The sequence below is a fragment of the Hyperoodon ampullatus genome (assembly GCF_949752795.1).
Source record: "Hyperoodon ampullatus genome assembly, chromosome: 2".
NCBI lineage: Eukaryota > Metazoa > Chordata > Mammalia > Artiodactyla > Ziphiidae > Hyperoodon > Hyperoodon ampullatus.
Window position 1 is genome coordinate 113,741,032 of NC_136915.1, and position 26,609 is coordinate 113,767,640.

General features: G+C 45.4%; 1 protein-coding gene across 1 annotated transcript in view; it reads right to left on the reverse strand.

Annotated features, from left to right (window-relative positions):
* ADAR (adenosine deaminase RNA specific) overlaps positions 1 to 26,079 on the reverse strand; it is a gene marked incomplete at its 5' end in the record, with an annotated part of 37,273 nt that extends 11,194 nt beyond the window's left edge. Inside the window, 5 exon segments of the mRNA XM_079721904.1 lie at positions 2 to 113; positions 116 to 150; positions 2,003 to 3,435; positions 25,937 to 25,975; positions 25,978 to 26,079. Of these exon segments, the coding sequence (XP_079578030.1) occupies positions 2 to 113; positions 116 to 150; positions 2,003 to 3,435; positions 25,937 to 25,975; positions 25,978 to 26,079 (1,721 nt within the window).
* Between the last annotated feature and the right edge of the window lie 530 nt (positions 26,080 to 26,609).

Sequence of the window (26,609 nt, forward strand, 5' to 3'; positions counted from 1 at the left end):
TGATTCTTCTGATCTTCCACTGTCTTTGGCTTTAGCTTCCTCAAGCAGAATTGTCATGGCTTTCATAGCTGCATCCTGCTTGGCCACTTTCTTGCTGCCAGCTTCAGCTGGGGAAACTCTCGGCCACTGATGACAACTTGGAATTTAAATCTTGATGGAAAGTGATTAGATGTGTGAACACTAGTCTAGGCCATCCCTTCTGCCCTCTCCAAAGAGATCTTCACCCTGGAATTTCCTGCTACACTACGGGGCTTGTTGACTTGTGAAGGAGATGGAGTATAGGCCAAGGGACTCCTGTCCCTTTGGAGGCTCAGCCTGTTCCTACTTTTTTGGAAACAAAGCAGCCAGTGACTCTCTCTCCAAGCTCATTAGAGCAAACATAGCCACAGGTGATAGGAAACTAGCTCAAGGGAAACCCACTATCTTTTAGCAATGAATTAAGATCAAGTCTATACAAAAAATGATGAGCTAATCACCACTACAGTCTTGTTAGCAACCAAAGAGACTTTACCCTAAAGCAAGGGTGGTAGACTTGGCCACCTCAAGGGCAGCTCCTAAGGAAAGCGAAGGCTTCTTACAGCGCAGTCTCACACTCTCCAGACACCTACAGGGATCAGATACCTGCCCCTTTTGGGGGCCTATTTTCGTCCCCAACCGACCCTCAGAGATACACCACTCTCATGGTTTCTTTTGAGTCATCCTACAGCTCTATTTGTCTGATGCCTGAGATGAAAGGAATTTCCCCTTGTTATGCAGAGAACCAAAAAGCATTTGTTCTAGGCCCCTGGACTTAGCTTAGACCGCCTCTGTTCAAGCTTTTATATTTGTTCAGCTCTTTGCTCAATCTGGGATTTCATTTAGAAAAGTAGGTCAAATTTCTTATTTCCCGGGTCTTCTGAAATATTTGAGCATGGCATCAATGTTTCTTATAGCTGGAGTCCAAAGAAAGGTTAACCACAAAACCCACTGCTGTTCCCCAACTCTGGGAAGGGGGATGGTGGGAGAAGAAAGAGAATGACGGCCATCCAGTCTCTACCCCAGACAGAAGCACACCAGTCCTGGTCCTGTCAGCTTCTGGACAGACGCATCCCCTCTTCTTAACAGCTCTCCTGCAATGCCATCTCAGTGTCATGAAGACGGTCAGGATAAGAAGGGTCACCACCGGGAATCCTTACCCTCAGACACCAGCCTACGGTTAATGTAAAGGTTAGTGGGATTCTCTGCTGGCCTCACTGGCGTGCGGTCACTCAGCTTCAGTGGTTTCAGCTCTCTGCTAGGTCCTGCAGCAGCTCCTGGGCCCACCTGTCTTCCTCAATCTGTCCGCTGGCTTGGAAGAGCCTATGGTGCAGGGCTGGGCCAGCTGTCTGAGTGAGGTAATTTCTGATTTCACAGCTTAGGAGCAGCAGCAAGTGCTAGCCCACCCATCTGTGCAGAGGCGGTGCGTAAAATTAGAACCACCACCTTCAACGGGCAGGCAGCCGTGCACTCTACAGCATCCTGTCCCTACGGGAGCCGAGCAGGAGGGGGTGGGGAGGTGCGGTTTGGACCCGCTGCTACTTAGCAGCACAACCCACCCTTACTCTCTGTGTGCAGCCTGACGCTACCCACCTGTTCCTACACCCCCTGGGGGACTCAGCTCGGGGGGAGGGAGGATGGCACATGGAAGGGGGCGGGAAGGGCGTCAAGTCTTCATTACCTCTGGCCTTAGGAGGCAGGCATAACACTGATGCATGGCAGCTAATCAACTCCAAAGAAGCTTCATTTGAGCCAAGGCTGCCAACCTCCCCCTTACTCAGCCAAGATTTTGGCTGGGCCGAGGTCTACATTCCCTGCTCAAGATGTGGAGGAAGGGCCAGACAAGGGTGTTTCAGCCCACAGGCAGAAAAAAAGAGGGAAAAGACAGGGGCCACCAACCGGCACTGCTCACGAGTCAGCAGAGACTCCATCAGGAGCAAGAGTGCCTGACCCCAACCTTAGGCACAAATCCTGGGTGGTCTCTTACCGAGGTTCATGGGGTGGTCCACTCTGCTCTATCAGGTTGAACTCACAGGTCTGACTAGCGAACTGAGCATACTCTAACAGGCCACTGATGGGGTTCTTCAGCTGGCACTCTGTCAGTTTCTTGTAGGGTGAACACCGTGGTAAGCCATGACTGTAGAAGGAGGGCATCTCCATGATGGCTCGAAACTCACCTGGTGCCGCGTGGATACTATTCAAGTCATCTGGGATGTCATCTGTGGCCCACTGGCCATTTTCAAAGTCAACATACCCTGTTTTGGAGGGGCCATTGTCATGAACAGGTGGTTTCAGTTTTATTGGTTCTGGTGTGACCTCTTGCCTAGTTTCTAACTTTACGACGGGTTCTTGCCCATTCTCCACTTTTTCTGTGGTGACCATGCTGTTTGAGGCATCTGACGCAGGTAAATTGCAGGTGGGGAGCTCTGAGATTTTTCTGGTCTCCTGGATAGCAGCTTGAGTGGTTTCCGGAACGTTGTTCGTGTTTCTCTTGATCTGTATCCTCTCCCGCTTCTTATCGGTCAAATGCCATATGGGAGGGGTCGTCCCTTGCCTGTAGACGTCCCCCTGCCTTTCCAAGTCAATCAGCACAGCAGTCACATCTCGGGCCTTGGTGAAGCCAATGTTTTTAGCCAAATTCAGGGCAGAGGAGTTGAACACATTAAACAGGTAATTGCAGATCTTTTCCTTGATCTCAGCCATGTCGAGAGGCGCAGGAAGATCTTTCAAGCCAGATGTGAGGCTTCTGTCTTCAGTTTCCAAACTGAAGTCTGAGCTTGGAGCTCCCTGGCTAGGACTGTCTGCTCTCGCTACTTGGCTGGGCTGGTTCCAAGCCTGAACCGGAACTGAAAGTCTCCACAAAGGGGGCGTTCCTGCCTCCCGATGCAGCTTACCCTTCTTTTCCAGAGAGTATAAAACTCGATTGATTTCCTTCTTTTGGGCTTGGAGCTTCCTGGCCAGATCATGCGCTGTGGTGGCCTTCCCTTCCCCAAGCTCCTCCAAGAGCTCTAAGATCCTTTGTTCCTGATCCTGGCTGATAGTCAGTTCCTGGAAATGTGAGGAGAGCCTATCAACACCTCTCCATGGCCTAACCCGGCCACGTGGGGAAGGATGCTGGAACCCTCTTGGGAGCACCTGACTTCTGAGAGGCACGCCCCTGGGGACACCCGGGATCTGAAGGTACCCGCCTCTGGCAAGTGGTCCTGGAAACCTTGGCCCGAATCCAGGGAGGAACAGTGGCAGTGATGGTGCCTGCTTTCCAATTAGGGGTGCTTCTGGGAGTTGCCCCTTGAGAAACTCTATTTGCTGGAACCGGAAACTATTAGGATAAGATCCCAGCCCTGGCTGCTGGTGTCTGAGCTTGCTGTGCTCATAGCCTTGAACGGGATGGGTTTGGTATCTGTTGAGGGAACAACACCCCTGCAGAACAAGAAGATGGAAAAGAAAGTGAATTGGGACTGCAGCGGCGAGCCTGTCCCTCCCCTCTGCCTGGGGTGGGTGTGAGGGCTACACCTGATTCCTAATAAGCTGAGAAGGCAAGTGAGACGTGGGCTTGTGACCTAGCTAGGGTGGCCCGCCCACCTCATAAGTACTACCTGTGGACCCGACAGAGGGAAGAGATGGAAGAGCAGGAAGCAAGACGTATAGAGTCACAGTGCTCGTCGTTCTGGTAAACAGGTGGCGGTCTGAGAGAACATGGCGTAGCTTGTGGCCTACAGAACCGGGTTCTGAAGACACGCTGTGGAAGCGGCTATTGGGAAGTAGCTAAGGGGGTGTAGGAGGCTAGGGCCAAGGTATCCAGGAAGAGACGGTGCCAACTCCGCACAGCCAGGGGAGCCTGGTGGTTTGGGTAGAAGTGCCCAGTGTCCCTTCCAAGCCTGGGCACCACACTGAAGGACGAGAACCATGTGCCTTTTTTCTAAGGACAAAAGGGACCCTGGGGGTGTCAGTAAATACCTTGCTGCCCGGCCCCGGGGCTTGCATATCTAGGAACAATGATTCCTTATGCTCACATTCCCCTTGTCTGATTCTCCTGAAGGCTACAGGGACCTGCAGGCAGCTGCGTCCCTTTCTTCAATAACTTCAGCCTTCTACTCCCCAATCCCTGCCCCCCCGTCACAATGAGGGGATTTTAGCACTCTTGCTGGTCAAGCTCACAGCATGCTCGCTGCACATCTCCTTAGTGTGGCTCCAATGATGGCCACCTCCACCTTTCAGCCACATAAGTGGCTTGTGCTGCTCCTCATTCAATCTCACTGTTACTTGAGCCGGGCTACTATCAAACCTCAAACCCTGAAAATTTTCCAGGGTCAGTGAACTTTTTCTGTAAAGGGCCGGAGGGGCATTCAACGTTAGCACAAAAGCAGCCACAGGCAAAATGTAAAACTTCCTTTACAAGACCAAGGGGAAGGCTGCACTTGGCCTGCAGGCCCGCAGTTTGCAGACTCCTGCTCTTCTCAGCCAACAACTTCCCTGTGTTTCTACCTCCACCCCTGTAGCTGCGGGTCAGCCACTCCTGGTTTGTCTCCATTCTGGCTTCACACACCTCCTCATTCAGCCTGGATCTCATGGTCAGTTCCCTTCACCACCCAAGGCCCACTGTCCCCTTTTTCTGTTCCAAAGCTTCCAAATGGTTCTGGAGGAGGATACCGCCTCACCACGCTAACGGGGCCATATAAATTCCTCCTCATGAACTTCTGTTAGGTTTTCACAGCTGTTTGGTGGTCAGTTCAGTACAACAAACATGCGCTGACTCAATGTGGATTGAGCTGTCTTCTTTAAAAATTCTCCTCCAATGGCTTGGCTACCACCTGTGCTGAAGCTTAAGACCTGAATTTTCAAATGCCTAGGTGATCTGTCTGTCCCCTTAGATATCCTGCCATTACCTCAAACACCACACATTCTGAACCAAATTAATCTTTTTCCTCAATCCAGCCCCTTCTCCTGCTGTTCTTATTACTGTTAATGGCAGCACTCTCCTCTGAGTTATTAAGGCTGGAAACCTGAGTCATCTTTTCTGCCTGCCTGCCTGCCTTCCTCCCTCCCTCCCTCATCTCCCACACCTCATCAGGTAGTTGCCAAGTCCTATCTTGTCTACCACCTCTATCTTTTCTCTTAAACGTGTCTTTTTCCAGTTCTAGACCCTCATTACCTCTCACATGGGCTATCACAAGTGCCTCTCATCTTTCCATCCCTCTACATTCCACTGCAATGTGCCTGCTTTCCCCCTTACTGCCACCTATGATAACTCACTACAGATCTCTCTAAATGCCACCTTCTTCAGGAGACTTCCGTCCCCCCCACCCCCGCCGCCCCCATGAGAGTTTTCTCTCCTTGAACTCCCATCCAGCACCTGTTACATCACTTACTTTACCTTTTATCATAGCTACTGATTTTTTTTAATGGCACATATAGATTGTAGTGTGTCTGAAAGGTGATTAAAAATATTAGGTGGGGGCTTCCCTGGTGGCGCAGTGGTTGAGGGTACGCCTGCCAATGCAGGGGACACGGGTTCGTGCCCCGGTCCGGGAGGATCCCACATGCCGCGGAGCGGCTGGGCCCGTGAGCCATGGCCGCTGAGCCTGCGCATCCGGAGCCTGTGCTCCGCAATGGGAGAGGCCACAACAGTGAGAGGGCCGCGTATCGCAAAAAAAAAAAAAAAAAAAAAAAAAAAAATTAGGTGCCCTAGAAATTATACTCAGCTCTCCACTCTCAATATTCCCCATGTAGTATTGATGGGGGGCTGCAGTCAACTCGACAGTAAGCCCCTGGGGGACAAGGACTACACTTCAGCTATCTTTGCATCCCTAGCACCTAAGGCAGCACCTTGAACAAAGCTGATCCTGAGCCAATGTCTGCACGAACAAGACATCGCTAGACACGAATTCCATCTCTTCTCCTCTTGCTGCACACAACCCCCCTACCCCCACCTGGGGCTGAGGTATATGTGCGTACCGACAGTGGGTGCCTGGCTCACAGGACTCAAAAGGATACATGAATTTGTTAACAATAGTTATTTTAGGGAAAAATTAGAGAGAGATTATTAATTTTTTCTTTATACCCCCTAAAATCTCCTAAAAGCGAAACCAAGCCAAACCACCACTTGAGAACAGCCATTTGGAGGAGAGCCACTGAACGGCAGGTAAGAGCAAAGAAAGTGAGAAACCAACCTCCATGGTGATCATTCCTAAATCCCTCAACATCTCCACTCACCCAACTTCATGCCTATGTACTATACAAACTATGTAACAAGCCACTTAACATTCACTGCTCTTCAAAATTTCACTTTAATCTATTCTCATATATTTAGGATTAAGAGACAAGCCCCCCACCTCTTCCACATGGGCTCCAAAGGGTAATATATTGGTTTGCATAAAGAAATGCTTTTCCTGTAAGTCAGGTGTCCCTAATCCTTTTAAAGAAAGGAAAAATATATATACACATGCACACACATATGTATGCACGTGTGTACATATACTTTATGTATAAAATCGAGGTATATTTACATATAGTAAAATGTACCCTGTTTAGTGTATAATTCTATGAGTTTTGACCATATAGACTCAAAGCACACACAGCCTTATAACTACCACTCAGATCAAGATGTAGAACATTTGCATTTCCCAAAAACGTTTTCTCATGCACTTTGCAATCAATTCCTTTCCCCACACACAGCCCCTGTCAACCACTGATCTGTCTTCTCTCTAGCTTCGCTTTTTCCAGAATGTCATCTAAATGGACTCATACAGTATGCAGTCTTTTGAGTCCAGCTTCTTTTGCTTAGCATCATGAATCTGAAATTTGTCCATGTTGCTGCATATAGCAATAGTTCCTGCCCTTTTTTGCTGAGCAGTTTTCCATTATATTGATATACGAGTTTTTGGAGATAATGAATAAAGCCACTATAAACTTTCTCCTACAGGTTAAGAAGGAGCAGAGACGATAAAAGTAAAGCATGTTGTCCAAGTGGGGCTAAAGGAGGCGTGGGCAGCCATGGGGTCCTAGCAGAAAAGCAGAGGGGGACTCTCTTGACCTGGGCTCAGGCCTTGTTCCTCAGAAGGGGGAGGGGAGTGCATATTCCCCACAAACCCTCTTCCACGCCTTCCTTGCTCGACACAATTAATTAGCAAGATACAAATTCCTAAATTCCTAGAACATAAATTTTGCTTGGCAAGAAAACAAACACACACACACACACACACTCTCTCTCTCTCTCTCTCACTCTCTCTCTCACACACACAACGCGCATATGTCATGCATGAAAACAGGAGCGTAGGGAGGTATAAGATGAGCCAGGGCGAGCAAGTTGCAGGTGGCCCGCTCTGGGCTCTGACCCCAGCGGCTTACCTGCCTCGGGTCCATGGCACGCCCGAGGCATGTCCCGGTGTCTGCCCGCCGTGACCCTCCCGAGGGGGACCCTTCCCAAAGAGGGTCGTCGGCCTCCAAGACACAAGAGGCCCCTCTGGAACCGGGACGAGCCCAGGAAGGCAGGGAGCAGACCTCGTGAAATGGCTCCGGTTCAATTTCACTTTCGTTTCTTCAGAAGGACCTCCCTCTTTGGAAAGTTTGGCCGAGGGGCGGGGCTTGGGCAAAGCTAGCAGGAGCCGTCTGGTTTCATGCGGGTAACAAGTTTAATCCCTTCCTTGCATGAGAACTGGGCAAGATATTCTTTTTTAGGAAAACAGCTATAAATACTGAGCTCTTTATTCCCTTCATGGCCTTCTCAGGAATACATGGGATAAAGCAAACAGAGAACAAAGCCACCCTGCGAAGCCTAGCACTGGAGAAACAGCCTGAGGTTCTGTCCTCTTACTCCCAGGTCCACACTAACGTGACCTCGTGTCTCTAATGTGGCAGTGCGGGGGGGTGGGGGGTGGCGAACTCTTCAGATGACTAACGTCTTCACTGTGGACTTTACTCATACTCTAGCATATTAACTGACTCGACCACTTAACAGCCAGTATATAGTGGCAAGATAATGATACCAGCAACTGAACAGTAAAGGATCTACATCAGAAAACCATCCCACCTTTCAGCATCCACCATCCAGGCAAGGGTCAAATCCTTTACAGGCCTGATCTCTCTCTCTCTTTTTTTTTTTTTTGGACGTGCCAGTGCGCCCTGCAGTGCAAGTGCGGAGTCTTAACCGCGGGACCGCCAGGGAAGACCCACCTTATCTCCTTAATCTTCACAACACCTCTGCCAGGTAGGCATTATTCCCAAATTACAGATGTGGAAATGGAGGCTCCACTGGGACCATGCTGCTGCTAAATCCAGGTCTGACTGCGGAAAGTCACTCTACACTTGCTCAGGTTACACCATGGCTTTCCAAAAGATACCTTTTGTTATCAATGGACTTCATGATCAGGCTTATATATCTGCTCTGTTTGTCCAAGATGTCTAGGAAAAGATTCTGTAGATCAATTCTACTGCTCAACAGCTCCCCTCCCCCCTCATTTGTGAGAAATTTCTTTTTCTGTATTTAATTTCAATTTTATCCCCACTGTGTAAATGAAAAATATTGCCTGCCATATCAGTAAACAAAGGATGTTGCAGCCACCAAGCCATCATATTACAGCCACCACCACGGTGAGCCCTGAGGGAAACTCAGGATGAGAAAACACAGGATATATCTGGTTTTCTTTAATTAACAGTAATCTGTTGATGTTCCGACTACCTGGTCTTTGTTGCAAAAACTCCTATATATCCTGGCTCCCTCCCGTGCCTCTTTGGAGCAGTCTCTCAGAGTTATCTGAGATGCTGTGTCCTGGGCTTAAGTCCTCAGTTTTGTCCACCAAATAAAACATGACTCTCAACTTTTAGGTTGTGCATTTTTTTCAGTCGACAACTGCTTATGAGATTTACAAGGCTGTCCCTTCACAGCACTGTCTCCAGCTGATGCCCTTTCTCACTGTCCTCTCACTCCATTCACCCTAAGTGTTAGCCCCCCTCCCCAACTTCTCATTTCTAGTGTGGCATGTACCTTCCCTCTCCACGCCTTTGCGCATTCTATTCCTTTGCCTTGAATGTACTTCCTCCACTGCTTCTGGTGAAAGTCTTTCAAGATCTGCTTCAAATATTACCTCCTAGGGAAGCTTTGCCCACTCTGGGTGGGGGAGTGTGCAATTCGTGGTTCCTTATTTTGTGCTTCTCTCTTATTCAACACTTACCTCTACTAGAGCACTTTCACCATCCTCCAAAAATGCCTCATTCATTCATTTAACAGACTTTACTAAGCACCTAATGTGTGCCAGATACTGTGTAAAGCACTGAGGACATGACACAAATAAAAGTCCTGTCCCTTCAGCTAACAGTCAGCCTAGTGGAGGAGACTGATGCGTCAACGATTATCACAATGTTATGAACTACTTGTTTATGTACCTGCCTTTAGAGCTGTAAAGTCTACTCCTTGGGTCAGGGAACATCCCCACATCCCTTGCATAGTGACCTTCAGAGTTATAGTTAGTTGACTGAATAACCGACTGCTTGGTAGAAAAAACAACGGGCAAAACACTGACACGGGAATGTCACAAGAAGAAATTAAAAATATCAGCACACGTAAGAAACAGTGCTCAATCTCATCATGTAGTCTCAGTGAGTTAGTGTCCATCCGTCAAACAGGCACATTAACCATCTGATCAGAGCAGGTGGGAGCAGGGGGGAAAGCAGAGCAGCTCCTAGTCACCACAGGAAACCTGGGAAAGGTGTGAATGTACACACCCTGCAATTCAGCAATTCCACTCCTAGACCAGGATACACATACAGGAAGTTGGCAGTTGCATTATTCATAATAGCTCCCAACCTGAAACAACCCAAATGTTCATCAAAAGGAAAATGGGGGCTTCCCTGGCGGCGCAGTGGTTGGGAGTCTGCCTGCCGGTGCAGGGGACGCGGGTTTGTGCCCTGGTCCGGGAGGATCCCATGTGCCGCGGAGCGGCTGGGCCCGTGAGCCATGGCCGCTGAGCCTGCGCCCTGCAACGGGAGAGGCCACAACAGTGAGAGGCCCGCGTACCACAAAGAAAAAAAAAAGAAAAAAAGGAAAATGGATTAATGGTGGCATTTGCCTATGATAGAATATTATACACCAGCAAAAATGAAAGAATTATAACCACATGCAACAAAGTGGCTAATTATCTAAACATGACACTGAGTGAAAGAAGCCATATACATACTACATTGTTCCACTTACATAAAGTCCCAAACCAGGCAAAACAACTATAGTATACACTGCATAAAAGACAGGATGGTGGTTATCTCTAGGGAGGGAAGAGGGGTTTTGCCTGGGAAGGAATGTTCTGGGTGCTGGTGATGTTCTAGTTCTTGACTTGGGTGGTGGCCGCATATATGGCTCTCCAATAATTCATTAAGTTATACACTGACGCTTTATGTACCTTTCTGTATGTATGTGCTGTACTTCACAATTTTAAAAGGTTGAAAACAACAGCAAACTCTCCCTGTACCAATTCCAGCTTACCTCCCCATGTTCTACTTTTCATTTAAGTATAATGAAATGAGTTACATCTTACCTCTGCTTTCTTGCCTTCAAGTTAAACAATCCCAAAGCCTTTAACCCTTCTACAAGAATGATCCAGGGACTTCCCTGGTGGTCCAGTGGTTGAGAATCTGCCTTCCCATGCAGGGGATGCGGGGTCGATCCCTGGTCTGGGAACTAAGATCCCACATGCTGCGGGGCAACTAAGCCCGCGCGCCACAACTACTGAGCCTACGCGCTCTAGAGCCTACGCGCTCTAGAGCCCGCGCGCCACAACTAGAGAGAAGCCCGTGTGCCACAATGAAACATCCCGCGTGCCGCAACTAAGACCAGACACAGTCAAATAAATAAATACACAAATAAATAAATAAATAATAGGAAAAAAAAGAAGATCCAGAGAAGCAGTAATCACAGCTACTGTGCACAGGAAGCTGCACCGCTGCTGCCTCCATGGCTTTGAATTGAACCTAGGATGCAGTGGTGAAGCAGGGAGGGGAAATATGTTTCCTAAACAGAGGTTCGGTTCATGCCTTGAAAGAACAACTGCTCTTGTCATTTAATCTCAGCAGCTCGAGTAACTGCAGACAGAGTTATTCATAAACATTTCATCTCCTCCCCATCAGGGATTGTATCAGCTCCCACAGGGTTGTGAGGTGGTGACATCAGTCTTTGTGCTGTTCTATTGTAGGGGCTTGAGGAGTTGGATGAAGCTCTTTTAAAAATTAACCAAAAGTAACAGGTTGATTGCAAAAAGTTTCAGAAAATACAGATGAGCAAACACTGTCAAAGTTACCCCTAAGTCTCCATTGTTAATTCACTGGTGTCCACCCTTGCTGTTTTCCCTGTGCATAAAGCTTCCATGGACACACAGGCACAGCTCTCCTAACACTGGGGATCACCTCCCCAGGAGCCTGTGAGTGTCTGCTGCTCAGCTGTGAAGTAACCCCAAATGCAAGATCTCCTGTGAACATACTACCTAGGGCTACTTGCTAACAATCACCTAAGTGATTAAGAGTTACATCTAAAATTAGGTATTACAGAAAAAGCCCCCCATTCAGTGTTCTCAGAAATCTGGCTGCCACATAACACTGCCAAGCTCTGGCTGCATGTGTGCCTTCAGGGGCCTGGACTTCACCAATTATGGGGAAGTTCACATTATCATTTGGGCTACTGGGTTGGTTTTAGTTTCCAGCCCCTGCTATTCTTGCTTTTAAACTATAAATATAACTGTTAGTCTTCTTTGTAATGATTAATTTGTCTTGCGGATATTCTGCTTAACCTTACTGTGTACAGGGGTGCATATTTACAACAACAGTCTTTTTAGTCTGTAATTTCCTATAACCAGACTTTACTGCACATATGGGCTACATCCAATTGGATCATCTATCTCCCTACTGTAAAGCAGATGTCTGCAAACTCCTTCAATATTTGCTCATACAGCAGATACTGCAACAGAAATGTACTGACTGTGAATGTGTGCTACTGAACTTGCAACACATTATCAAAAAAGTAATGAATTACTGAGGTATTTTTAAGTACTAGGGCACTATTTTAGAATAGGATCTGTACAAAAATAAACTCATGTTCTTATCTTAACTCCTAGGAAATACATAACAAGCAATTCGTAGAGTTGCTAGGCATAAATTTATTGCCTTCCTTTTTTTGTTGTTGTTTCTCTTTCAATATATCATTGGGCTTTTTATTCCACTAAACAGCTACTGCCACATGAACATAATTTTCACAATTTACAGGGTCTTCCTATAATAACCCGACTTGCTTTGATAACCTATAAGGCAGAATAGCGAAGTTGCCCAACTGGCTGAGCAGTGCTCCACAGCTGTCTTTATGCTATATATATATATGCAATATTCTACTGAGGTTAATGACTAGATTGGCTTTTGAAGTTACAAGAAAGCAAGAGATGCCTCAGGTACCCCCAGAAGAAACAGAGGTCTCCAGAAGTGGGTAAGTGCCTCTACCCAAAGTTACCCAGTAAATGAAAGAAGAAAATAGTATTTATCAACCATTAATAGGCATTGTGATAAGTATTACCATATTTAAAAAATATATTAGTAATAATGTCAAAACAATACTACTAATAATGGTTAACATGCTGAATTTTTTTTTTTTTTTTTTTTTTTTTTTTGCGGTACGCGGGCCTCTCACTGTTGTGACCTCTCCCGTTGCGGAGCACAGGCTCCAGTCACGCTGGCTCAGCGGCCATGGCTCACGGGCCCAGCCGCTCTGGGGCATGTGGGATCTTCCCAGACCGGGGCACGAACCCGTGTCCCCTGCATCGGCAGGCGGACTCTCAACCACTGCGCCACCAGGGAAGCCCCCTGTGCTGAATATTTTACATGCAAGTTTAAACAGGGAATGTAGTTTCGTCTCATAACCACCCCACAAGATGACTCTACATAGCTTGTGGTCTCATGCAGTAAGTCCTGACACCCTGAAACCACCTCTTCCATGCTAGGTTGGTCTGGCATGCAGCACCTGACTGACGTCTAAGTTTGGCTCTGGCCAGCAAAGAGGTTCAGCTACTGGGCCACACTTGGGTTCTGCTGAGCCAGAGTCCAAAGGGGGGAACTCCCTCTCACTCTTGCCTTCTCTTCCTTCTCACCCCTAGGACCTAGCCTATGAGTGGCTGCGCTCAGTCCCAGCTTCCTGCAAGGGCAATGTCCCCATCTCCATGGCTTGTAGGAAGCAGAGGGGACAAGTGCAGTCCTGTTCTAGGCAGGCCCGAGGGCACCCTCTGCCCCCAAGTTCTGCAGTGTTTCCTGGGGAAGTGGGCTGATTCAGCAACAGCCAATCGCAGAAAGCTGACTTGCCAAGTGGCCAATTCCCTGAATAACCGATTTACTAAACTACCAATATGCAGGCTTCACCTTTTTCTTTAAGCTCTCTAGTCTCAACTGACCAATTTTTATTCTTCCTTCACAACAGTATTAGAGGAAATGTACTCTGCCCGTCTCCCTGAAGCTGAAGAGCTGCAGATTGAGGAGGAGACCGGGGGGACAGTGGGAGGGGGCAAGGTTGAGGGGCTTTTGTGGAACTGAATTTCAGCGTATTGATTTTCTGAGAATTGACCTAGAGCTATTTCCAGGTGACCACAATCTTCTTCCCAAAGGGAATGAATAAGGCTTTGCTATTCCTAACATATGACTTTAAAAGCATTTCCTTCAGCATCGACAAGTTCAGAAAAATTTCCATCTACGCACACAGAGGAGAAGGTGCGTGAAGACGGTGAAGACATAGCAGAGAGAGATTTGAAGACACTGGCCTTGAAGGCTGGAGTGATAAGGCCACAAGTCAAGCAATGCAGGCAGCCACCAGACGCTGGCAGGGGCAAGGACCGATTCTCCCGTAGAGGCTCTGGAGGGAGCACAGCCCTGCAACACCTCGACTTCCTCCCAGTGAACTGACTTCAGATTTCTAGCCTCCAGAACTGTGAGAGAATAAATTTCTATGGTTTTAAGCCACCGAATCTGTGGTAATTTGTTATTGCAGCTGTAGGAAACTAATACACCATCCTCGAAAGGCTGTGCACATCAGGGAGCTCCGGGTACAGGACTAGCACAGACCTTGCTGTGCAGCCAGGGATTTCTGCATTTGGGGCTATCAAGGAAAAAGGCAGCAACAGACCAGCAGACCAGCTGGCACAGACGATGTGCACAGCCACAATTTCCACTTTTCTGTTAAACCAAACAGTATAGCCTTCTCATTACTGTCCAGCAGAACTAGAGCTTTTTGTTTTATTTGAAGAAAAGGATATTTCTGTAATATAACAAAGACTACCTATCATAAACTGACAGCCAATATCATATTTAAAATGGAATAGTTAGGCATTCCCACTAAAATAAGAAATAAAATAAGGAGGGCCATCATTACCACTGTTTTCTTATCTCCTCAATTCTGAGATGTACTCCAAACTTTTCTGATATTGGGATGTGAATTACATGCATTTACATTATATATCGGTATATTTTGACTAGTAGCCCCTAAAAGCTATTATTAACTTGATAGCATGTTCTTATGCTCAATGGTCTTAGAATCAGAGATATGGTATTTAACATTATTTTGAAGATCCTAGCATATTCTATAACACAAAACAGAAATAAGAGATAAACTATTAAAAAAGGAAAGAAAAACATTATTTGCAGATGATAATATCATAACCCTTCTTGATCCAAGAAGATTAAATGAAAACTCTTGGACCACCATCAGTTAAGTAATATGGCTGGATGTAAGAGAAATATACAAAACACAACCCTTCCTTATATGAAAAATACTATATTCTTAACAGCAAATAAAACATTAAAAAAGAAAAGGGAAACATCTGGGAATAATCCTAAGAAATGTGAAGAGCCTACATGTGGAAAAGTACAAAACTCTGTTGAGGAATACCTGTCTTAAATAGAAGGATACACCAGCTCCAAATGTGATGGCGGAATAGTTTATGAATGCCAATTAGTGCCAAATTAAATAACAGTTTATAGCAAATTCTAATGAAGTTAGGGGCAGTAAGGAGTGGATACCTGACAAAATGATTAAAGTTCAAGTGTAAGAACAAACAGGCAAGAATAGCCAATATATATATATATATATATATTTTTTTTTTTTTTGCGGTACACGGGCCTCTCACCGCTGTGGCCTCTCCCGCCACGGAGCACAGGCTCTGGACACGCAGGCTCAGCGGCCATGGCTCACGGGCCCAGCCGCTACGTGGCATGTGGGATCCCCCTGGACCGGGGCACGAACCCGTGTCCCCCGCATCAGCAGGTGGACTCCCAACCACTGCGCCACCAGGGAAGCCCTAGCCAAAATATTTTTAAAAAGAGGATAGCCATACTGATTAAATCAAAGCAGTACTGGTATACTACAGGAATGGAGCTACGGCCTAATAGAGCAGAACCACTTTTCCCCCAATAGACCCAAGTGTGTGTACAGATCCAATGCATGATAGGAGCCAAAAGCAGCAGTGAGGGGAAGAAGGATTAGTCTATAGATGGAACTTGGCTAATTGATAGGCTTTTTGGAAAGAAAAATCTATTCAGAGTCTTGCCTTATATTAATACACCAAAATAAATTACAAATGGATTAAAGGATTATTTGTGAAGTATTTTAAATAAAAACACTAAAAACCAAAGTCTTTGTGTATGACTTGACCTGTTTCACAGCAATGGAAGACATCACAAAGGAGAAGACTGACATTTGTTCACTGCAGATAAATTTTTGTACTTCAAAATAGTGACGTGATGTTTGAAAATGTTCACAGAAAAGTTTTTAAAAAGAGACATTAATAAAAAAATTAAAATGGACAGGGAATCACAGTTACAACACATCATACACAGGACAGAGTTACTATGCATGTGTATATATAAAGCCCACATACCTAGATAAGACAGCATGTACATATGGAGTGCTCATATGGGCCAGCACTGTAGTTTATCTTTTATTTTTTATTTATTTATTTTTCTGGTTGCGCCGGGTCTTAGTTGCGGCTCACGGGCTCCTTAGTTGAGGCATGCGAACTCTTAGTTGTGGCATGCATGTGGGATCTAGTTCCCTGACCAGGGATCAAACCAAGGTCCTCTGCATTGGGAGCATGGAGTCTTAGCCACTGGACTACCAGGGAAGTCCCTGTACTTTATCTTTTAATTTTCACAACCACCTTATGAGAGATGTACACTGTTACTGTCCACATGTTACAGCATGAAAGGCTGAGGTAGACCAAAGTTGTTCGAGATAACACAGCCAGTAACAGGCTGAGCCAGGATTCAGACTCAGGCATTTTGGCTCCAGAGCGGGTGCTCTTGGCCATTACACTGCCCCCACTAACTCTGCAGTAGATAAAAAGCCAATTCCCAAAAAAGGAAGTGCAAATGCCTGTCAGATGCTTGGGGAAATATTCAGTTACACTTGTAATACGTTTTACATTTTCATTCATAAAATTAGCAATTAAAAAAAAATGACCCAGTGCCAGGTGGGGAGATTCCATGGCTACCTTCACAATCTAATCTTGGACTCTAGGAATCCCCTCTGGCCCCCTCCAAAATGTTCTCAAAGATGGTCAGGTCACCATCACCTCCCTTCTTTAACCCTTTATTGGCTACATGTTACTCTTGGGATAAAGGCCCAAGTCCATAACAAGGTCAGCTGTGCACTCCCACTCTCCAGCCAAGCCTATCCTCCCATACTTCACAAAAGGCACCTTCCATCCTGTCTGCCCAATAGCCACAGAGCACTCTTGCAGCCTCAAAAAAGCCAAGTCGTAGACTGTTTTCTCCTCCAGTCCTCTCCCTAAGCCAGACGGCATATAGAGTTTATAGTATCCGTAACCCTAGGAAGCTTCCTTCATAATCCTTATCAGTAGCTGTAGTTACACAATTGCATGATCTTTGTCTGTCTGTCCTGAGCAGTACTAGCCTTGTACCCCCCCATGACTCAGCACAGTGCTTTGGCTATAAAAGGTATTCAACATATCTGTCAAAGGAATACACATTAATGATTGAATGAAATAAAGAGGAGGGAGAAAAGTAAAAAAATAAGGAAAGGAGGAGAAATAGGCATTCTACCCTATGATGGTAAGACTAAGATGCTTTTTTTTTACAAAGCAATTGGACAATGTGTGTCAGAAGTCTTAAATATGTTAATAACCTCATTTAATAATCAACAATCATTATTAATATGTAATCATATTGCTACATAATTATTAATAAGTGTAATTAATGGTCCAATCATAAAAATCTACCTTGAGGAAGATAATTTGAGATCTAGTACAGAAATTTAAGCTCCCTACAGAATTGTTTACAACAGCAAAAAACTGAAAATAGATTTAATGTCCAAAACTAGAGACACGATCAAGTAGATTCTGGTACAGTAGTAAATTATACAATAAATAAAAGTGACATTTACAAAGAGTTAATGACATGGAAGATGTTTAGTTCATAATAAGTGGAAAGACATAAAATTTAAATAGAGAAAAATTTCGGCTTTGAAAAACAATATGCCCAAGTGGCAGATAGTGCTGAGTGCCTACCCTAGAACTCTGCCTTCCCTTCTGAGAGAACTCTGATTCTGTTCACATTCATCTGAGAAGGCCAGGCTCCCTCCCCAGACCCAGAGGGAGGACTGTGATTAGTCTAATCTAACTTGGTTTTGGCAATTCCATTCCTCTTGCCAGTGATACATGTGATACAACTCTGGCCAACAAAACACAAAGGAAGTCTGTCAGGGGCTTTCTGTCACAAAGGTTTCTTGCTATGAATAAATGATGCCCTGAGGATGGCAGAGTAGAGGGCTGGGACAACTCTGAGTTGCTCAATCAATCTACCCTGGAACTGCCCTATCTGTGGGCTAACCAACACAATACTGCACAAAAGACACCAAAATGTTAATGATGATATCTGAGAAGTAGGGTTACCAGGGATATTCATTTTAATAGTTTCTTCAATTTTCAAGTTTTCTATAATAAAGCATCTATCACACTCAAAATAAAGGGGAAAAGTTAATAAGAAAAAGATTCATGTATTGCATGTATTGCATGAACCTTGCCCTTAAGAAGCTCAGTCTGATAATGGAAATAGCCACGTAAATAAATGATTAAGATATGCTGTGATAAAACCACAATGAGATACCACTTCATAGCTATTAGAATGGCTAAAATAAAACTAAAAAAAACCCCTCATAATATCTAATGGTGAGGATATGGAGCAAGTAGAACTCTCATACACTGTTGGTGGGAATGTAAAATGGTACAACCACTTTGGAAAACTGTTTGGCAATTTCTTCTAAGGCTAAATATGTAAACACCCTATGTATGACTCAGCCGCTATACTTCTGGGTACTTACCCAAGGAAAATGAAAAGAGATGGCTACAAAAAGACTTATACAAGAATGTTTATGGAACCAGGGGTAGGGAGAAGGGGAAAGGGGGAGCTGTTTAATGGGTGCAGAGTTTCAGATTTGCAAAATGAAAAAGTTCTGGAGATCTGAACTTTTCACCATGTGAATATACATAATACTACTGAACTGTACACTTAAAAATGGTTAATTTGGTAAATTTTATGTGTTTTTCACCACAATTAAAAAAAAAGAAGAAAAATAAAGAATGTTCCTAGCGCTTTATTCCTGATAGCCGCAAACTGGAAACAACCCCAAAGCACACCAACTGATGAATGAATAAATGACTGATGTATATACATACAGCGGATACTGACACATGCAACATGGCTGAACCTCACTAAAAGAAGCCACACATAAAGTTCATATACATAGTTCTATTTATATGATATTTTAGAACAGGCAAAACTCATCTATGGTGATAGACATCAGAAGAGTGGTGGCCTTTGGGGACAGCAGTGACTAGAAAGGTGCACGAGGGAACTTTCTGGGGTGATGGAAATCCTTTATTTTCTTGATTTGGATGGTGATTAAATGGGTATATGTATTTGTCAAAATTTACTGAATGGTATTCAATGAATACCATAGCATATTCATTAAATATTTTTACTGTACATAATTACATCTCAAAAAGAGACTTAGGGAAATGGTGAGACAGGTGAACTGGAAGAGGCTAAATTCATCATCTTGGCTATACACCTAGACGTTGCTAACAGAATAAGAGTGCATCTTTAAACCAGATCAACAGCAACAGATAAACATCTCATGTAGCAATTTATGGAAACGCTTAAGAACATTAAAATGATGAGAATTATACATACATTCGAACTCAGTTTTGTGGAGCAAGCTTTGATATTCTGCTAAATTTAAAAAAGGAAAAATAAATGATACATACGCACTAATGTAAGTATCTTTAAAACAAAACATAGGTCTTCCCTGGTGGCACAGTGGTTAAGAATCTGCCTGCCAATGCAGGGGACACGGATTCAAGCCCTGGTCCGGGAAGATCCCACATGCCACGGAGCAACTAAGCCCGTGCACTACAACTACTGAGACTGCACTCTAGAGCTCACGAGCCACAACTACTGAGCCCGCGTGCCACAACTACTGAAGCCTGCGTGCCTAGAGACCGTGCTCCGCAACAAGAGAAGCCACCGTAATGAGAAGCCCGCACACCGCAGTGAAGAGTAGCCCCCCTTGCCATAACTAGAGAAAGCCCGCGCACAGCAACGAAGACCCAACACAGCCAAAAATAAATAAATAAATAAATTTACAAAAAACAAAACAAAACATAGACCTTTATCTAATTAAAACTGCTTTTATTTAAAACATTGTACAATATTTTCATCAAATATCTTGTTTAAATCTGAAATAAAACTGAATATTAGCTTTTCAAAGTCATGTGTCAAAAAGCAAATCTTTAGAACACAAAATGAAGAAAAAATATTTTTAAGCTCACAAGCAAAGGAAGAAATCAAAAAGGACAAAATTTGTCTGCAGAAGAATGAAAAACAGGTTTTGTATGTTTAATGATAAAGCCAAAATTAGATGGCAAACAACCAACTGGAAGAACATTTACAGCAAATAAGAGTTTTTTGTTTGTTTTTTACAATGAGCATATACTCATATTTTTTAGAGTATTTGTATAATTTATAAAAAAAATCGCTTAGACACAATAAGCGAATAGACAAAATCAGGAATTAACAATTTTTTTTAAATGGAAATAAAAATGGTTAATATGCATATGCAAAAAAAAAGTTCAAACTTAATCATAACAAAAAATGCAAATTAAAGTGAGACACCATTTTTCAACTAGTTAAGATTTTCCTCTTTCAGTTAAAATACCCAGTCCTGGAGAAGGCAGGGTGAGACAGAGGCACAGCGAATGGTCAGGCATTGCAGTATAAACTCATATGCACTTTTTAGGAAGCAAATGAGAACTAAGCACTACAAGAAGGTATTTCAGCTGGGTGGAAGCGGGGGCCCAGATGTTTGGGGGTGAGTGTGGGGTTAAACAATAGCCCTTTCACCTCAAGCCTCTAATTGTATGAGAACTACTTTTTGTGTGTTAAAACAAGAAACAAAAGGGTATCCTCCCTCTGCTATTTTTGTTGGGGGGGTGGGTGTGGCATGGGTAGGTTAAAATAAGATAAGATAAGGCACAACAGTACCCAGGAAGATGAATGTGGATTTGGGCCCTCCCTGGGAGAGGGCGGAAGACCAACACCCAAGCAGCCCCTGTCCTGAAGGACAGACTGCACTCTGGGCTGCAAGTCCCCCATCCGGCTATGCCACTCACCCCGAGGCAGGGTGCTCTCCCTGGGGAGTAGTGGCGGGTGCAGCAGAAGTACATTGAAGACAGCTATGGAAAAGGAAAGGTGAAGATCAGCATGTAGAACATGGCTGCATCTGGGTGAAAATCAAACAATGACAAGATGGAGTGTATTTTATTTAATAGTTTTGACTATAAAAGCCTAAGAAAAGGTAAGGGAGGAGACACACACCAAGCTATTAGTAGTAGCTCTACCTCTGGAGGGTGAGATGAGCTGGATGGAGAGGGGTCTCATTTCTTTTATAATTTTCTAGTCTGAATTTTTTTTAGCCTCTTTTGAGTGTTTTTGTATTTAAAAAGAAAAAAAAAGTTTTAAAGTTCACAATCTTGATCCCCAAACTCCAGTCAAAGAATAAGTTGTTAAGGGACTTAAAACCATGCCTGGGGCTTCCCTGGTGGCGCAGTGGTAAAGAATCCACCTGCCAATGCAGGGGACACAAGTTCGAGCCCTGGCCCAGGAAGATCCCATGTGCTGTGGAGCAGCTAAGCCCGTGAGCCACAACTACTGAGCCTGCGTGCTACAACTACTGAAGCCCGTGCACCTAGAGCCTGTGCTCAGCAGCAAGAGAAGCCACTGCAATGAGAAGCCTGCACACTGCAAGGAAGAGTAGCCCCTGCTTGCCGTAACTAGAGAAAGCCCACGTGCAGCAGCGAAGACCCAATGCAGCCAAAAATAAATGAATAAAATAAATCTATTTAAAAAAAAAACAACAACAAACCATGCCTGGCACGTTGTAAGTGCTCAAGGGAATGTTTTAAAGATAAATACTCCGGGACTTCCCTTGTGCGCAATGGTTAAGAATCCGCCTGCCAATGCAGGGGACACGGGTTTGAGCCCTGGTCCGGGAAGATTCCCACATGCCGCGGAGCAACTAAGTCCACCAGCCACAACTACTGAAGCCCGCTCGCTCTAGGACCCGCGTGCTGCAACTACTGAAGCCCGTGCTCCTAGAGGCCATGCTCCTCAAAGGGAGAGGCCACCGCAGTGAGAAGCCCGCGCACCACAACTAGAGAAAGCCCACGTGCAGCAATGAGGACCCAGCACAGCCAAAAATAAATAAAATTAGAAAAAAAAAATATAAATACCCTAAGGAAAAAAAAGACTCAAACTACAAAAAAAAAAAAAAAAGCCTTAATATACAACCTATCACAGTTCAGAAGAGTTTGAGGGGGGTGAAATATCTCACAGGGTGGAATTTCCAGGTGGCTGCTCCTTGGGGCCTAACCCTTCACCTCTGTAGGTTCAGATGCACATGGGGAGAGAGGTTCTGCCTTTCTGGGACGTCACCCACAGTACTTGCATTTACAGACATTTACAGTGAGAACTGTATCTATCATGCAGATTGAATCCTCATCAACACCATGGCAGCATTTTCTCCCTGTGGGCAGATTTTCATTCATTCATTTAATAAACATCTATTAAGCACATACTATGAGCCAGGCACGTCCTAGGCCCTAGAGATACAGCAGTAAATAAAATAAAAATTCCTTTCCTCATCATTTTCATGAAGCTGATGTTTTAGTGAGAAGACAGGCAACGAACAAATATACAGTGTCAACTGGTTGTAAGTGCTAAGAAGAAAAATAATGCAGCTAAGAAGGAGGTAAGGAATACAAAGCAAAGAGCACCTCTGTCTTCAAGGGGCTCTCAGTCTAGTGGAGAACTGACTAGAAAGTAGACAGTTATCAAACAGAAATCAAATCCACAGTAGGGTTGTGCTCAGGGGATGTGACTTCCTCGTTGATGGAGGTCAAGGAAGGCTTCTGAGAAGAGAAGCATGATCTGAATCCAAAAGGAAGTCAGTCAGACAAAACAGTGTGTGTGTGTGTGTGTGTGTGTGTGTGTGTGTGTACATGCGTGCATGCACAAACAGCAGATGCAAAGGAGCAGAAGGGATGAAAAGAACATGATCAATGCCACAACAAAATAACAACGTGTGATGGACAAACAAAACCACGTGGATCCATTCCAGTTGGAAGGCTCTGGAAAGGCCTCAAAGAAGTGGGATATAAGCACACATGTCAGCACATATGCCTATGTATACACACACACTTACAGTAATCATCTGTTGTTTTCACCTGCCTAGTACCTCTGCACTTCCCCATCCCATGTGGTTATGGAAGGAAATTTTACTCCTTCATCTCAAAAGTGGGCCTGTGACACAGATCTGTCTAAACATGACATCCCTAGGTCCTTGTCCACATGATTAGTTTACAATGCTAGAAGAGAGCTGTAAGGTCATAGGCTTGGGGCTGACAAGAGTCACCTTTTCCAGTATGTACGGAGAAAACAGCAGGAAAGAATGAGGGCAATAAACAAAAAGAAGCAGAGAAAGGCAGGGCGAAGAGAGTCCTCATGACATCATTTCAGCCTCATGATCCAGCCATGCCTGAAGCTCACATTTGGACCTCCCAGTTAAATGATCAACACTTTTTTGCTTATGTTAGTTTACATTAGGTTTCTGCCATTTGCAACTAGATTAATATACCCCCTTCTGGGGAAAGAACTTCATTCTGTGTGTGGTGGTGGTGGGGTACAGAGGGAAAGGGAGGATAAATTATGTTAAACGGTCTCTCCCATTAAGTTTGATAAACATGATGAAATAGGTGGCTTCAAGGCATCTGGGAGGGTATAGAAGCAGCAATGAAAGCTCCTTGGGTGGAGGAACTGAGAGTTTACTTGTCACAATCTATACAGATGGGTTATATAAACCTTTCTGCATTCCTAATAATTCACCAGACAGCCCTAAGTCATCTTCAGACTGAGAACCAACACAGAATGGCTGACCAAAACCACCAAGAATATCATCTGTTTAAAACCCGTTTACCACTACCACATTAATGCACATCCATCACAGATCTTTCTCAAATACTTAATTTTGTGACAAACTTAATATTTTGAACTCTTTATCCCTGATACCAAACCATCATCCAGTGTTCTCCAGGAAACTTAACTCAAGCAGCTGTACCCACTATGGTCCAAGTCTAACAGATGTTATAGCAAAATAAACTGCTGTATCTCAAGAGATCACTACAGAAGCCCAAAAGGGGCTCAGACCCTGTTGTTCACATAAGCTCAAATCAGTTGGTCACAGATAATAATACCAGTCTTGGTCTGAAACACAGTTTCAAATCTTTAAATCCATGAATCAGAAAGATGCTCATATTACATTGTGTTACAGTATAAAAATAGCTAGCTTAAAGCAAACTGTGTGTGTTAGCAATGGGTCTCCTTCTGGCAGACGTAACAATACCTCAAGATTTTTTCTTCTTTCCACAGACATTTACCAAATACCTACTGTTTGCCCACTATCCCAGCACTGTGCGCCCATGAGCCTTTCCTTTTTCTCTGGGTGAAAAGGCTAAATCTTGCTTCACATCTGGACAATGCTGGGTAAAATGTAAAATAAAAGGTAATTTATCACTGGACAATTTGAGATGTTATTCTTACAGCAAATACCGGCCCTCTAAACTCTGCTTATGCTTCCCTTCCCCCACTACACCTCACACTGCCAGGATTCTAGTCACTGAGAAATAACAAGACCCAAACCATACATAGCCTGAGTGCCTGGGTTCAAGTTTCACCTCTGCCATTAAATAGTGTCAGGAACTTGGCTAAGCTCACCTTCTGCATCTGTAAAATGGGGATAATATTTATTATAGCACTGGGCTCCCGGAGGGATTAAAGAAATTAGTGTATGTTGAGAGCTCAGTACAGGGTCACACACATAGCATGTGCTCAATAAAGAGAAGCTATAATTAAGAGAATAAAGTGAGGCTTTTTCCAGTTCTAAAATGTTATGGTCTATTGCAGAGAGATTATGGGTTTTGAGTCTCCCCCGCCACCGCAAGTCTGCTTTATCATATCTGGCAGAATAGCAAGCACACAGAATAGCAAAACATTCCCCTGCTTTTCAAGCAGCTGTACCAATGGGAAACCTTCAGCAAGGGAGCAAGTTCAAGTCATGGGTGCTGGGCCCTTACTAATAATAGCTAGACACTTCAAATTCTGACAACAACCCTGCAAGGTAGATATAATTATCCTCATTTTGTAGATAAGACCAAGTAGGAGTAGAAAGGTTAAATAACTCACTCACTGTCACACGGCTGGCAAACACAGACCAGACTCCCAAAAGTCATGCCCCCTTTCCACTCTGTTCCCTGCCTGCCATACAGTAAGCACACCCAGCTGTCTGTGAAATAATGAACTAACGGAAAAGATATCTCAAAATCTCTGAAACGATGGGAACGGGCCTTCTTTAGTTAAGAAACTGGCATCATCACTCGCATTTGCTCGACAATTTGTTGCTCCAACGTTCTCGGCTCCCAGTGACCTGTTCTAGCAATCCGGCCTCCCTCTCCAACAGCAGCCACTGTGTAGGCCTCTGTGTGCAAATCTTCTCCCTTAGCAGCTTAGGCTCTGTTCCCTCCTCAACCGCAGGCTGGGACTCCCCGACACTGCGTTTAAAAATCAATGACAGGTGCATATGCCTCTTTGAAAGGCAAGTTTCCCAAACTCTGACACCAACACGGCACACCTGAGGCAGGCTTACCCTCTAGCGGGACCCAAGAATCAAGCTAAGCAGATGAAGGAAGGGGAGGTGACGCAACTAGGCCTCCTGCACCAAGGCCAGACCGAGGCAGAACGCAGTGGCCGTGACCCCGCAGTGGGCTCTCCACCGCGGACGCCTACGCCTTCCCTGTATAAGGCACGCCAAGGGCTGCGGATATTATCCCAGGGATGAGGCGCGGGCCTATGCAGTCAGGGGAGAAGGCGCAGGAAGGCGCGGACCTGAACGAGTCCCAGGCGCCTAGCTCTCCAGTCACTCTCCCCCGGGGGAGGGAGTTGGCGAGAGGGAGACAAGGGCCTTTGGTACCCAGCTGTTCGGTTCCGGCTGGCACGAGCGCCAGAGCATCCGTGCGCAGCCTCTGCCGCCCACACCCGCGCACACCCGGGAGCACAAACACCCGCACACAAGCACTTGGCCCCCGGCGCCCGCCTCCCCGCAAGGCTGCTGAGCCCCGCCGCTGCCCCGGACCCCCGCCTCCCCACCTGGCCCTGCGGCCACACTCAGAGCCCACCCGGGCGCCCCTGCGCTCCCGCTTCCAGTCGCGCCGGACACTGGAGCGTCGGCGCGAGCCGGGCGTTCAGGCCACAGAAGGTGATAGCGGGGAAGGGAAAAGCCTCTTACCGGGTCTTGTAATTCTCCGGGACACAGCGCGACACCAGAGACTGCCAGTGGGGCCGGGACCCTTCCCCCGCCCTCCCCCACCACGTAGCCCTCTCTACCTTCAGTCGGGAATCAATGGCCCGGTCGCGGATTGGTGACATCATTGGCGCGCCGGGCGTGGGAGGGAGCACCACGTGATTCCTCCTTTTGTTTGCGTCCTAGTTAAGCTAGGATTTTGTTGCTGCCTTCCTTGGGTTTTTACTGATCTGTTAATGGCGTTGTCGTAGGCACGGTGGGGAGTAGGGACTTGGGTTTGGGATGCTACATTTTTGCTCATGGCCTTGATTAAACTCTTCAGTCATTTATAACGTAGTTGGGCCGGAAGGCCTGAGACGGTATGTGGGTACCATCTTTTTTTTTTTTTTTTAATGGGTATCAAGTACAGAATTAGTTAATAATACCCTATAATCAGTATTCCTTGTATGGCACGTTCAAATTAAATATATATTTTATTTATTTATTTATTTATTTTTTTTGCGGTACGCGGGCCTCTCACTGTTGTGGCCTCTCCCGTTGCGGAGCACAGGCTCCGGACGCGCAGGCTCAGCGGCCATGGCTCACGGACCCAGCCACTCCGTGGCATGTGGGATCTTCCCGGACTGGGGCACGAACCCGTGTCCCCTGCATCGGCAGG